Raw genomic sequence first — 12,513 nt, 5'->3', positions numbered from 1 at the left:
ACATGCACACACAATTTTCTTTCGATAAAAATTTATCCATACTTCATACTTTCGTTGGTTCCAGCAATTCGATCGCTAATCCTATTCATCCGCCGGCTGCTATACCACGAGCTATTCGAGTTGCTTAAATCTACAATGTTCGCGATGCAACAAAGATCACTGAAAAAAGAGTGTGGTAAATGATAAAAGATGATAGTCACTAAATCTTGGTAAAATAGTTTCAATTATATATTCAGTTAATATAATCTAATATTGTAATTGTTTAATAACCGATTGGTCACTATTATTATATTTGATTACTATTGACATAATTACTAAATATTTAATTATATTAATTAAATATTTAATTAAAATTATTTCACGAAAACTTGATTATTATTACTAAATTCTGTTTTTTCAGTGAAGAGAATAAGATAGAACCCCTTGCAGAAATACTATTAGTATTATTAAATTGGCCAGTAATTATTACTTATTTTGTGTATTAACAGTATTTGTTGGTTAGTACTTTTAATACTCAAAATAACACTCAGAGAAAAGTTGTGTTTAAATTGATGAAATTGTTTTATTAACTTGATGTTTTTAAGTTGGAGTAAAAATATCTTTGAGAAAAATAAGAATTTAGTTGATTTCAAGAAATGACTATAACCCTTTTTAAAGTAAATAAATTATTTAAATAAATAATTTTTTAAGAAAGAAAGTGACTGATAGAAACGTAAGAAATAATTTAATTGTTCTGTTTTTAAAAATATATTTCTTTTATTTAATAAAAGATTTGCATTGCACAACCAAACCATTTCTTTATAATTTTTATAAAAGAAATAATCCAAAAATTTCTTCAAATCAAAGAAACTTTTCTTTAACCGTATAACAATGCACAAATTTCTTTGATTCAAACAAATTTTTTTTTTACTTAGAAGAAATTGTTCTCTGAATGAAATAATAATTACTGGCTAATTTAATATTGTCAGTGTTACGTTTCTGTAAGGGATACAGGCAACATTCATTCTTGATGTGACTACGAAACCAGATATCCTAAAATAACGCGTATATAACGTACATATAAAGATGTGTCGTGTCGATAGAACGTATTGCTTTTTAAGACAAATGTCCCGGATCAAATTGTCATTATCCGAAGCTTGAACGCCTTTGAAAGAGCTTTACTTTCTTCGAAACCCGTTACATATTCTCGGATGAAATAAAAAAAATATGCACAAGAACGTTCATCTCGTCCATTCTCGAACGTGATAAATAAAGCGCTGCTCTTTACGTTATTTCAATGATCATTTCATTCCACTTCGGGCATAGCGCACGCGGAAGAATGAGCGCGATACGCGCAGAAGGAAAGAGAGGAGATCTAACGTTATCGGTCGTCGTTTTATTTCACGCGCGATTAATACCGATCATTTCGTTATTCGTATCGCCGTTCGCGTTTATTCCACTTTCCAGAAGGCGAGCGCGCGGCAGGAATTCACCGCGACGGACGGCGAAGAGGAGGGACGTAACGTAGCGCGGAATTAAAAGCGCGACCCCGCCGAGAGGAGCGTGATACTTTCCGCGGCGCCGCGGCGACGAGAGAAGGCAGGAGGAGGAGAGAAAAGGCTGAGATGAGAGGAAGGTGGAGGAACAAGGCGCGTAAAATCCATCCCGGCAAAAGCGAGCAAAGCGAGCGGCCGTTACGCGGCGCGTTCCGTTCTCGCAGCACTCGTCATTATCGCGAGGAGGACGGAGGCGGCGCGGCGCCGATCGCGCCGATCGCGCCGATCGCGCAGAAAATCGCGACACCGCGCCGCGCCGACGGGACGGGTTCCTCGCCGCATCGGCACGGAAAACGAGCAGAAAAACCGAATAATAAAACGGAAACGAGTCGCGGCACGGTACGGAGCTCTCGCACGAATTGGTACCGCATGGGTGTATATAAATAGGCGGTCGACACCACCGGGGCTTGAATATCCCGTCCGGGGGACAGGATTCCCACGAGTTTCCTGTTCCCAGCTTCACGTCTCCCGTCCCGTTCTGGTCGTCGCCGTGGAAAAAAGTAGTCGGTTCGCTCGCTCGTTTATGGAAACGTGACTAAAATCGCGCGTCCGGTTTATCGCGCGGCTTCGAGTAACACATGAAGCAAACACACGAAGCTGTGCGAAGCCGATAAGCGCCAGATAAGAGCAGCGCGCACGCAATTAATCCGCTGCTGGGCCGCGCGATAATTGTCGGAAATGGGCCAAGTTCGAAATGCTTGGGTTTTACGATTCTAATAATAACACAGTTCTAGTCTCTGCAGCGTTTTATAGAAGCTCCGTTAAATATTTTTTAGATAAAGGGGCGAACAAATTTTTCTAGACGTTATGCTCTTACTTTGTGTGGTTTAAATAATTAATTTCAGGAAATGAATCAATGTTAATTTGCTTCAACCTTACACTGTTAAATATTAAAGAAGCAAATATAAACCAATATCTTAAGTTAAATAACATTTTGTTATTTTTAACTTCTATGTGTGTCGAAATTTATTATTTTAATACAAAATATGTAATTAAAAAAACAATCTTATCTAATCATCCACATTTCTGCGATGAGATTGCTAGTTTCAAAGTAAGAAGTATTAATGCAGCTGGTAAATAATAAATTAAACTTAAGTCAAATTTAACATTTTAGTAGTTAAGTTGTTTAATTTCGTTATTTTAGTTTAAATTGACGACATATTAAGTAGGAGCAATAGCGCTTTACAAAAATGATAAAAAATAATTCAAATTGGATAAAATTTGAATTTAACAGTGTATTGTTATGATGTGTCAGTCGAGCTTCATTCCTAATTGAATTTTGTAAAGATGTAGCCTGTCAACTTCACAATTCAACAAATCACAGGTTCTAAGAAGAGGCGCTCATTCTCAGCGATAGTAAACTTTCTCTCGATCTCCTTCATTCGTCATAATTACGCGGCGGAATGCTCGGAAGGAACTAAGCCGGAGTATTAATTGAAATATTTACAATGTTTGTAACTCTGTGAAATCTGACGCGACGAGTTTTTCATATTTTCACGTACTGATCATCTCTTTTCACGGAATAAGGCATAACGTTTCGCGATGCATGACGTAATCTCCATAATTCTTTCCTCCATGCGTGGAGAAACGTCGAATTGAATTCACGTTTCGCAGACTCTCGCGCTTTCAATTTAAATCGAAGAGATAATCGGCGTTCTATCAACACGACGACTCGCAAGAACAGATCTCGCTAGGACTGCGTAGTCGGTATTCTAAGTTTACGTCGTAGACTCTTGAGTTACGGATTACGACAGGACGGAATAATGCATCCAAGCGGTTTACAATGTTTATAGTAACTTAACTGCTTCTTGCGCCTTTTCCGCCTAGTTCAACGAAAAACGACGCGCGATAAGATTTCCGCGGAAAATAGGTCGTGCCGATAGAAAATCCATTCTTCGAAGTTCTGTTCTTCGAAGTTTTCAATCGCGATGACTCAATGAATATAAAATAAGAAGAAACTTGTTTCGCATTAGGATCGATGAAAAATCTTTAAATCCCGTTTAATTAAAATAAGTTTTCACTTGCACCAAATAAAATAGAGTAAAAGAAGAATTTTCATTCACATATAAATTTATTTGCATATAAGCAGGTCACGAAAGATTAGAAATTCAGTTCTACGAAGAATGAATCTCTATTCATTTCTATTCATTTAAACTTGTTTATTCCTGGCAGGAGAAATACTGTTTTCGCATACAAACCCACATTGATATCTCACGTGCTTCTCTCGCAAGAAAAGGAACGCGAGGAACCGTCAACGTGACCGATAACGACATTCCTTCGATCGAAGAACGTCGTTTCCCGACGTACGATGATTGTTTGAAAGTGATGATTGTCTCTTTTCATTAGAGTATTATAAAAGTTTAAAGAAAAATAATATTATCCACGAATAAACATGACCAGTTTTTGTCAAAACTCCTGTCAACTTTCGTTTACAAACTATACATATGTCTCATAGGCGTTCTTGTTGTTTTACAAAATATGATAAACTTTACAAATTATAATTGATTATATATTTTATAATGAAAAAATTCGTATCAATATTTGTAAAGATCATCGCATTGACGAAATCGGTGCGTTTTTTCGTACGTAACGTCACAAATGTCAAATAAAAATTTATGTCTATTTACACTAATGTAGATTAACTATAATTATCTTATTCTTCGTTTTTTTTAATTTCTAGAAAAGTAAAGTAAGTTAAACCAAGATCAAAGTTAATCTGTTTGATGGAAATGGATATTAAGAGCCTAATAGGACACCAAACTGTTTAATTTAACAAGATTACGGAATCGAAGAGAAATGCATCGAAACATTTAATGTTTCTTTTGAAATGTAATAATTTTTAAGAATTCTAAAGGCAACAATGCTTCTGGCGTTCCTTAATTTTTCTCCTCAATACGCGATGACAAACGATCGCCGGGACATCTCAGTATACAATAAATATGTGATACAAACTGAATAGTTCTAGGATTGACACATTTTTTAATACGCGTCTTGCACAACAACTACGCGCAACAAAATGCATGCACTTTTTGTCTCCGCGCCGCGCGTTATTTTCGTAAACGCGATGATAAGGTCTCGTATCCGCGGATCGAGGATGAGGGTGATTCCTCGTCATGATGGCGTTGATTCGATCAGCGGCGATGCACGTTCCACGTCCCCAACAGCATGGGAGCGAATTTCATATCGCCATGCGTTTCCTCGCCTCACCAAGTATTGATAAGTATATTGCTCATCTATCGTCAACTTGTTCTGGTCCCGCTGAGGAAGGTGGAAGCCAGATTTTAGCTTGGAGAGACGCGTCACATTTGAAGAGAAGCATCTACAAGATGGAATCGACGCCCAACACATCTCCACTTCATCGTGGAAGTCACGAGCATACCCATTGTTCCCTTGAGGCCACGTTTCAACCTTGACCCTCCCGCGACAAAACGCGGTTCCACGTCGTTCCGAAGACAGCGTCGATTTGCCGCCGCCGGAAGCACGCTTTCCTCGTCCGCGTCGTCGACGGAGAAGAGTACCGCGAACTGCTCATTAATCCTAGCGCGACTCTATCTCGGGATAGAGGGACTGATAAGCAAAAACGAGAGGATGACAGGCGGAAGATCTCGGTGGATATAGCGGAGGAGAGGGTACTCGCGAAATCGATCGATCAGATCTTCCGGCCGTCGTTTCGATTCCCCCGTCGACGAAACAAGAAAGCGGACGCGAGGACTTTTAAAGAGGAACGACTATATCGACTGCGCGAATTGTCGCTCACAGGTGTGTGATGATGATCTCGTCGTCGAGATCGTCCTTTTCGTCGTCGGTCTCCTCCGGCTGATTTGCCTCGGCGGCTGCCTGAGCAGCCTTCGGGTCCTCAGCGATTGCCTTGAGTCGTCGTTGCTTGCGTCTGTGCAGTAACTCGACGATGATATAGCCGATGGTCCCGATGATCAACACCGTCAGCATCACATACAGCTTCATGCGAGCGCAAAGATGCGTGCTGTACGCGTAGGCGATCACGAAGCCGGCGCTCTCCCACAGCCTGTAATTCGAGAAGGCCGCCTCCTTGTTGCGCCTGAACAGCGTGCCGTAGAGTCCTGTAACCGTCAGTAAAATGAGTAAAACGCTTGCTCGTCGTGGCAAGCTAAATAGAGAGGAACACGCAAGAATTAATCTAATCTAGTATACAAAAAATTTCTTCGCAAAAACTTCCGCCATTGAAAGCATTAAAATTAAATCTTTCGTATTAATTTCGTGAGCTATAATCTTTCATTCAGCTACTGATTCCGATTTAGCAAGTAAATATATTAATCAAGAAAAAATCGAAAAATAAAGATTAATTCGGAAAATTAATCTTTCTAATATTCATTGGAAAATCTCTTATTGGAATTAAAAATTTGCGCACTTAATTAAAACAATAAACGACTTAAGGATAAACGATCTCGTTTGTTGTGGTTGACAGGTGCTTTTATCGGATTCGCGGCTAGGAATAGTGCATACAGACACCACGTGTATACATCGAGGTCGACCGTTTTGCGCTCATCGTTGCTATGCATTTGACGGCGAGATAACGATCCTACAGGTGGATCGAATCCTTGACTCGCTGACGCTCGTTAGATGCGCTTTCAGAAGACACGTAATAGCGATAATGATAGCGTGGCCGGTGATGCACGATGCCGCGTTAGAGAAGTAAATGATCCAAATGAAGGTGGGAAATTCATAAGAGAGAAGTAGAATATATATCAAGCGTGTACATTAGTCTGTTATGATGATAGTCTTATATTTGCTAAAAGCGTTTTCATTTAAATTAAAGAAAATGTTTTGAAAATTTGAACTTGACAAATGGAATTTTCCAATTCCTAGTCTTCAAGACTGACTAATAATTTAATTCAACACGAAAAGCTTCGAAATTGCCTCGAAGAAAATTTCTATTGTATATTTCGATTATAATTTCTGGGGTTATAATTTCTTCTGTGACACTTTTTGGAAGGTATTTTTAGGTAATAACGTCTATTATTGTCTATTATTTCTGTAGCAGACTAAAATTAAATGTTCTCACAATGCGCAATTAACTGACAAAACCGGATGCGAAGCAAGAATAGTTGTCTACAGTGTGCGTTTTTGTATACACGTAGTTGAAAGAATTTGCATATCGGTTTCTGTACAATCTCATCATGTGATTCGAACAGATCGGCAGGGAGCGATTAATCTCGCAAGAGTTACGCACCGAGGCAAAACAAAAAAAAAGAATGATCGCTCGAAACTCGCTTTTTTGTGCAAAAGCTCTAATTACATACAAAGACAAACCCACTGTACGCGAGCAACACGAAATTGCCGTGTGCAATTCGGTTATTTATTATACAAGCGAACAGCGATTGTAAATACAAAATATTGAAACGTCGCTCGAATATTTTTGTTCGGTTTCGGAAAATTAACCCACGATTATCTTTATTTAATAAACCTAAAAATTTTTAATTCATATTTTTTAACGGGGATATCTCTTTGTGTTAGTCATAGCGTAAAATAAAGATGAGAATATGAAACTGAATGTGAAACGAAATGTCCTTCAGTGTGCATTAAGTCTTGAGGCTAAGTACGAGAAATTAGTATCATAATTTTTTTATGAGAGCATTATCTCTGAATTTTTGGACATGATCCAGTCAACGAAGGCTAGAATCATCGTCTTCCGCTGACGCCGTACACATAATACGTCTGGGTATCTACACAATTTCATGTAAGCAAATTTTTTACGACGCGAGAGTATAAAGAGAACATTTTCTGTGTCTTCATTAAGAGTATAAAAACGCCGACAATATTTCTTATTAAAAAAAATCTAGCATGTAATCATCGTCCAGAATGTTTCACGTACACCAAAACGTTTTACGCGTCACGAAATTAATGTTCAAAATTGCTATCATCTCCTTTGGCGACTCCTCCGAGAGTTCGTCTTGAAATGCACTCTCATTAATCATACGTCGTTTATTAATTCGAGCGATTATAGGACAGCGACATGTGTAAACTGTGAAGAAAATTATGTTATTATCGATCCAGCAGACGATAATTATCGAAGCAATTTATCCACTTATTAATCCGCAATTTATTACTTCCTCCTGGTACGTTCGATTTTTTTCACAAATTACGTCATTAAATTTTCCACCTATCTTATCAATGGCGAGCAATCGCAAAAGGGGGGAACACTTTTTGCGGGCGACATCCACTTGGAAAATTTGCATTTACATAATGCAAATTATCGAAGGCGAGCGATGTTATGGATGGATGCTGTAAAACTCAATAGCGATAAAAACTCGTCTGTTTTCTCTTTTTTAGGACTGTATCGATCACTGACCCTAACTCTCAGTAAGAACTTTATTGATGACAAACGATATATCCTCAGACAAGCATTGCTTGCTGTGAATGTATTAAGGACACCTGTCAAATGTGCGTCTGATCTATCAATATCCATATTGCGAGAAAACAAATGCAAAATGTAACCGGGAATGTAAATCTTGACAGAACCGGTGGCTTATAATCAAAACTCATGAATTCGATTTTTGAAGACGAACTATTGCGTAGTAATAAATCCATACATTTAAGATTACGATTTGCTATCTTTCTTCGTGTTCGAATTTTTCTCAATTTGATAATAGTACATAATTGTTTAGTTTTGCAATACAATGATATCTAGTTTGTTTAATTATGTTTAATTGTGCGACTAATAACATGCGACATTACATGGACTTTTTTATGCTCCCGATATTAAAAATAATAATTTCTTTTTTTTTACTGTGATGTAATGTTATATCGTGTAATATATTTTTTTTACTAATAATTATTCATACTTTTTTAGGTTTAGTTGCATTAAATAAATTAATCGTTAAAAAATTAACATATCGATGGTAAAATGCAAAATCGTTCCAATTAGCACAGTCTCTTTTATTATGTATAAGATTTTTTTATGCCTTTTCTTATCTTGCGCAACATTTTAACTATTTCACATTAGCATGTAAAATGCGATAAACACTCACCGTTAACCTGCGTCTGCCAGACGGCATCGCCCACACCCCACAAGCCTGATACCGAGAAAAAGACATAAGGATTCTCGGGGTGAGGCTTCCACATGAGGAGGACGACCACGAGAGAGGCGTGAACGATGGCGCCGAGAGCCATCAGCGGCTGTCTGCCGACGAATTTCATTATCGAGCCGAATAGCAACGAACAACCGGCATTGACTACTCCGAAGCAGATCATAACGTAGCCTACCCTGTGGACGCCCAGGGCACAGGAGATGTATGCCTGGAAAGCAAATACAAAAGGATTCTCAATTTAGTATCATTTCTTTTATCAATTCACTGAACAGCTTATGATATTCTAAGTTCACTGAACGTGTCACGCAGATTTTTAATATATTAAATGGATAATTAAAACACATACGATATACGCTATTAAAAACTTAAAAAAATTCATAAAAGATAAAGAGCTAATTTTTAGTTTTTTTGTTTCAAATATTGATAATAACAAGGCTAATTTTTGTTACTTTAAAAATAAAGCGAAGAAATGAAAGATCGACATCTTTATGGGAAAGAGTTAATAATTTGTAATAAATTATGATTTTTAAACTTTCTTTTCTCTTTCTTTTTAATATAAAAATATTTCTAAACGTTATAAAACGCTACATGTCTCAAATTTATGACATAGCTAAGCCGCAAGATCCGCAAAGAGTAATCAGTCTCTTTCATTTCTGCCATTGCTTTCACATACACACATTGACAGGATTTGTATGTATGTTAATTTGATTTTCAAAACACGAATAATTATTAGTCAGTCTGAATGGCACGCTATTAAAAACGTTATAAAAGAATCTTTTCTTTGACATGAATTGACGCCCTTATTCTGAAGGAGTTCTGATGTCAACGTCTTTGTATTTAGGGTAATTATAATATCATCAATCAATTACTGACATAGTAAAACAGCCTGAGCTCCAACTTTTTTAACTTCTGGATTTTTTTAAATGTCTTTCATTCTTATTTAAATTCATTATGACGTAAGATCCTGAGAATACATTACACCTAGACTCTGAACGCGCGCAGACATACACGTCCTTGAATCCTGACAGCATACAAGGATACACTTTTTTACTATTATGCTAGGATTATTTAAACATGCCTGATTATGTTTATTTAAAACGAGAATGGCAATCGATAATGCTTTATCGAAGATAAAAGTATATTTTAAAGTTTCTGAAATTAAAGAAAAAATCTGACGTTGAGCGAGATAACATTTGCAGCTGTGTATTCAATCGCGCTAATGACTAATTGTATCGACATATTATTAAAAATTAATAAATCGTTAATCATATGTTGTTCGAGAAACAAAGATATGCGTTAAGAATTAATATAATCGGATATTATTTAACAGTTAAATGTATCATAAAGTTCTAAAGCTGATATATAATTGGCAGAGATTTATACGTTTTCGTAATAATTAAATGTAAAGAAGCGTCATAAAAATGTCCGAATGTGATTATCTTTCGCGGGCGTCGTACCTTTTCAAACGCCTCAAGCTGCCAAACGCAGCTAATCTCGAGACATTCCTTCAATTATCTACATTCGCAATGCTATTTCGAATGACAGAAAGCGCATTAAGTGCATTTATCGCGAGAACATTCCGGACCGATCATTAACGCGTAAATGCCCATTTAAATGCAGGACGCCCTTCATAATTCCGAGCCAGAATTTTTACGGCGGGGTCGCAGTCATGCCGAAGGACATTTAACGTCTTACAATCAAGTGGCGATTCAATTTTAAGTTTAATCAAATAAACCGTCATTTTGGACGTCACGGCCACATTGTTGCATAAAATAATCGTATCCAAACCTTCCTGTGTTATATTAATATGCGGATTGTATAATCTCAAGTAAATGTTAACAAGATCAAAGTGATTTGTTTTTATAATATCACGTGTAATTTTTTTATGCTGCGTACGAAATTTTTTTGCATTTGCAGCAATAATTTCAATATAAGAACTCAACACAAAATGCATCAGGTTGATTTGATCTTTTCTTTTTCTGAAATTAATGTATCTGCATGCGAGCATTTTCTTTTCCATGCATAATACATATTATATTATATCATTCGTGGCGCTCAAATAATTATCTCATTAAGACATAAATAAATAAATGTTTTATAAATAAATGTTCGAAGCATTTTAAAAGAAAAAAATTTAATAAAAATCGAATAGCAAAATTAATTTCTTTTTACACTTGTAATTATTGATTGATTTATTTGAGCCAGAAATACTTTGTATTTTTTTTAATTAAAAAAAAATTTAATTTCACTATTCTGTTCAGTGTTAAATGTACAGTTGATAAATCGGCAAGTCGCTTCTTCTAAATTACTTTTTTTGTTGTTTACTTATCGACATAAATTTTTATGCAAAACTATTTAGCAATGTTAAAAAAAATTTGATCAAGGAAAAGTTAGGACAGTTTACATCTAATTAACTTCTCAGATCCTTCAATTAACATTTCTTTCAACTCGAAGAACGTACAGTTTTATTGAACTCAAAATGTCATATCATCGCATTTTTTTAATATTTCTGTGCGATTCTCCATCAAGCGACATTCACGAACGTTTGAATGGACGTTATGTGTCCCGAGGCGTTCACGAGATCGGACCGGAGCGAGCGGCGCGACGGCCGCGACACGTGCACGCATACGCGTGCACGCACCGGCGCATGTGTGACGTGAAGAAATAATACTGGTACACGAGATTCCAGATATGGAAGTGGTATCACCGGATCGGTGCGAGAATAAGCTTGCGAGGCTATTTATAACAAGTCCAGCGCCACAGCTGACTCACAGCGGAGCCTGTAACCACCACGTTCTCCACATTTTTTCTTCCTCTTTCTCTCTCTCTTCCACTCCATCTCGTTTTTCCTCGATGCGAGTTTAATTGCCCAATTATCCGGCTCCCCGGAGTCGAAAACGTCGTACGACCTGTCGGCGAACCAATTTCAAACGAGTCGCGACTCGCGAACCGGAGGTTGTTTTTGCCATAATGCAGGGTCGCCCTGTAATAATGAGGAGCTTCACCCGATGCGCGACCTTCCTCGATTAATTTCAGTCTCTTACGTGAGATTCAGATTCTTTTTGCAATTTCCATATAGATTGTTAATGAGCAATATCTGACATTTCTGCATAATTTATCAAGTTTTCATGTAAACTTTTACATAGGAAGAATTCACAGAGAATACGATATATTCTTATTATTAGTGCATTTTATTGTGCATTTATATAGAAGAATTATCTCGAATATTATTTTCCAAGTATTATAATAAGGTTTCGCAGAGATAATCCTTATTTGGAAAATATCAATGATCTTGACTATCATGACTACTGTCTCATTATAAAAAATTAATTGTAAAGAAACAGTTGGAACTCGGTAATGTTCGGAGATAAGAAAAGACTGATCCGTTAAAACTGTAGAAGCTTCAATCATAATCGCAAAAAATCGGACTACTCGATGTCGCTCCGAGGCGCGTTTTTGTTCGCAGTCGCGGGATGCCGTACTTATTTGTAACGTCCGAGAAAAAGTACAGATACGGTATATCGTTGGGCGGATCGATTACCGGGTAGACAGCATGCAAATTACGCAAATCCATCTTTCCAATCGCGAATGATTAATTTGACCACGGTCAGTGATTACCGCCGTATTCTTTCTTTCCTTCTCTCACCGACAACTTCTTAGAGCGGTTTTTAATTGCATTCCCTATGCGTGAACAAGTATCTCGCGCTACATCCTGTTTTCAAATATCTTCTTGTTTAATGATGCCTTTGCTCGCATGTCAGATACACATCAGTCCGCTGCAAATGTCTCTTTCTTAAACGTTTATTTATTTTTTTTCACTTAATTTTTCTCTCTTCTGCTCTTGTCGCTTTCATGACAAATATATCTCAATTAAGGTATATTTACTTTCTAAATCTGTCTCGTATAATTAT

General features: G+C 37.0%; 1 protein-coding gene across 1 annotated transcript in view; it reads right to left on the bottom strand.

The window, feature by feature from the left end:
- Positions 1–3,005: 3,005 nt before the first annotated feature.
- LOC105201891 (UNC93-like protein) overlaps positions 3,006–12,513 on the bottom strand; it is a 48,362-nt gene continuing 38,854 nt past the window's right edge. The window contains exons 5-6 of the mRNA XM_026133287.2: positions 8,543–8,810; positions 3,006–5,614 (exon numbers count right to left, since the gene is read on the bottom strand). Coding sequence (XP_025989072.1) covers positions 5,289–5,614; positions 8,543–8,810 — 594 coding nt within the window. The 3' untranslated portion in view covers positions 3,006–5,288. The remainder of the gene's footprint in view (positions 5,615–8,542; positions 8,811–12,513) is intronic.

Source organism: Solenopsis invicta, chromosome 9 (assembly GCF_016802725.1).
Source record: "Solenopsis invicta isolate M01_SB chromosome 9, UNIL_Sinv_3.0, whole genome shotgun sequence".
In the NCBI taxonomy this organism is placed as follows: Eukaryota; Metazoa; Arthropoda; class Insecta; order Hymenoptera; family Formicidae; genus Solenopsis; species Solenopsis invicta.
This window is presented reverse-complemented; position numbering and strand designations above follow the sequence as displayed.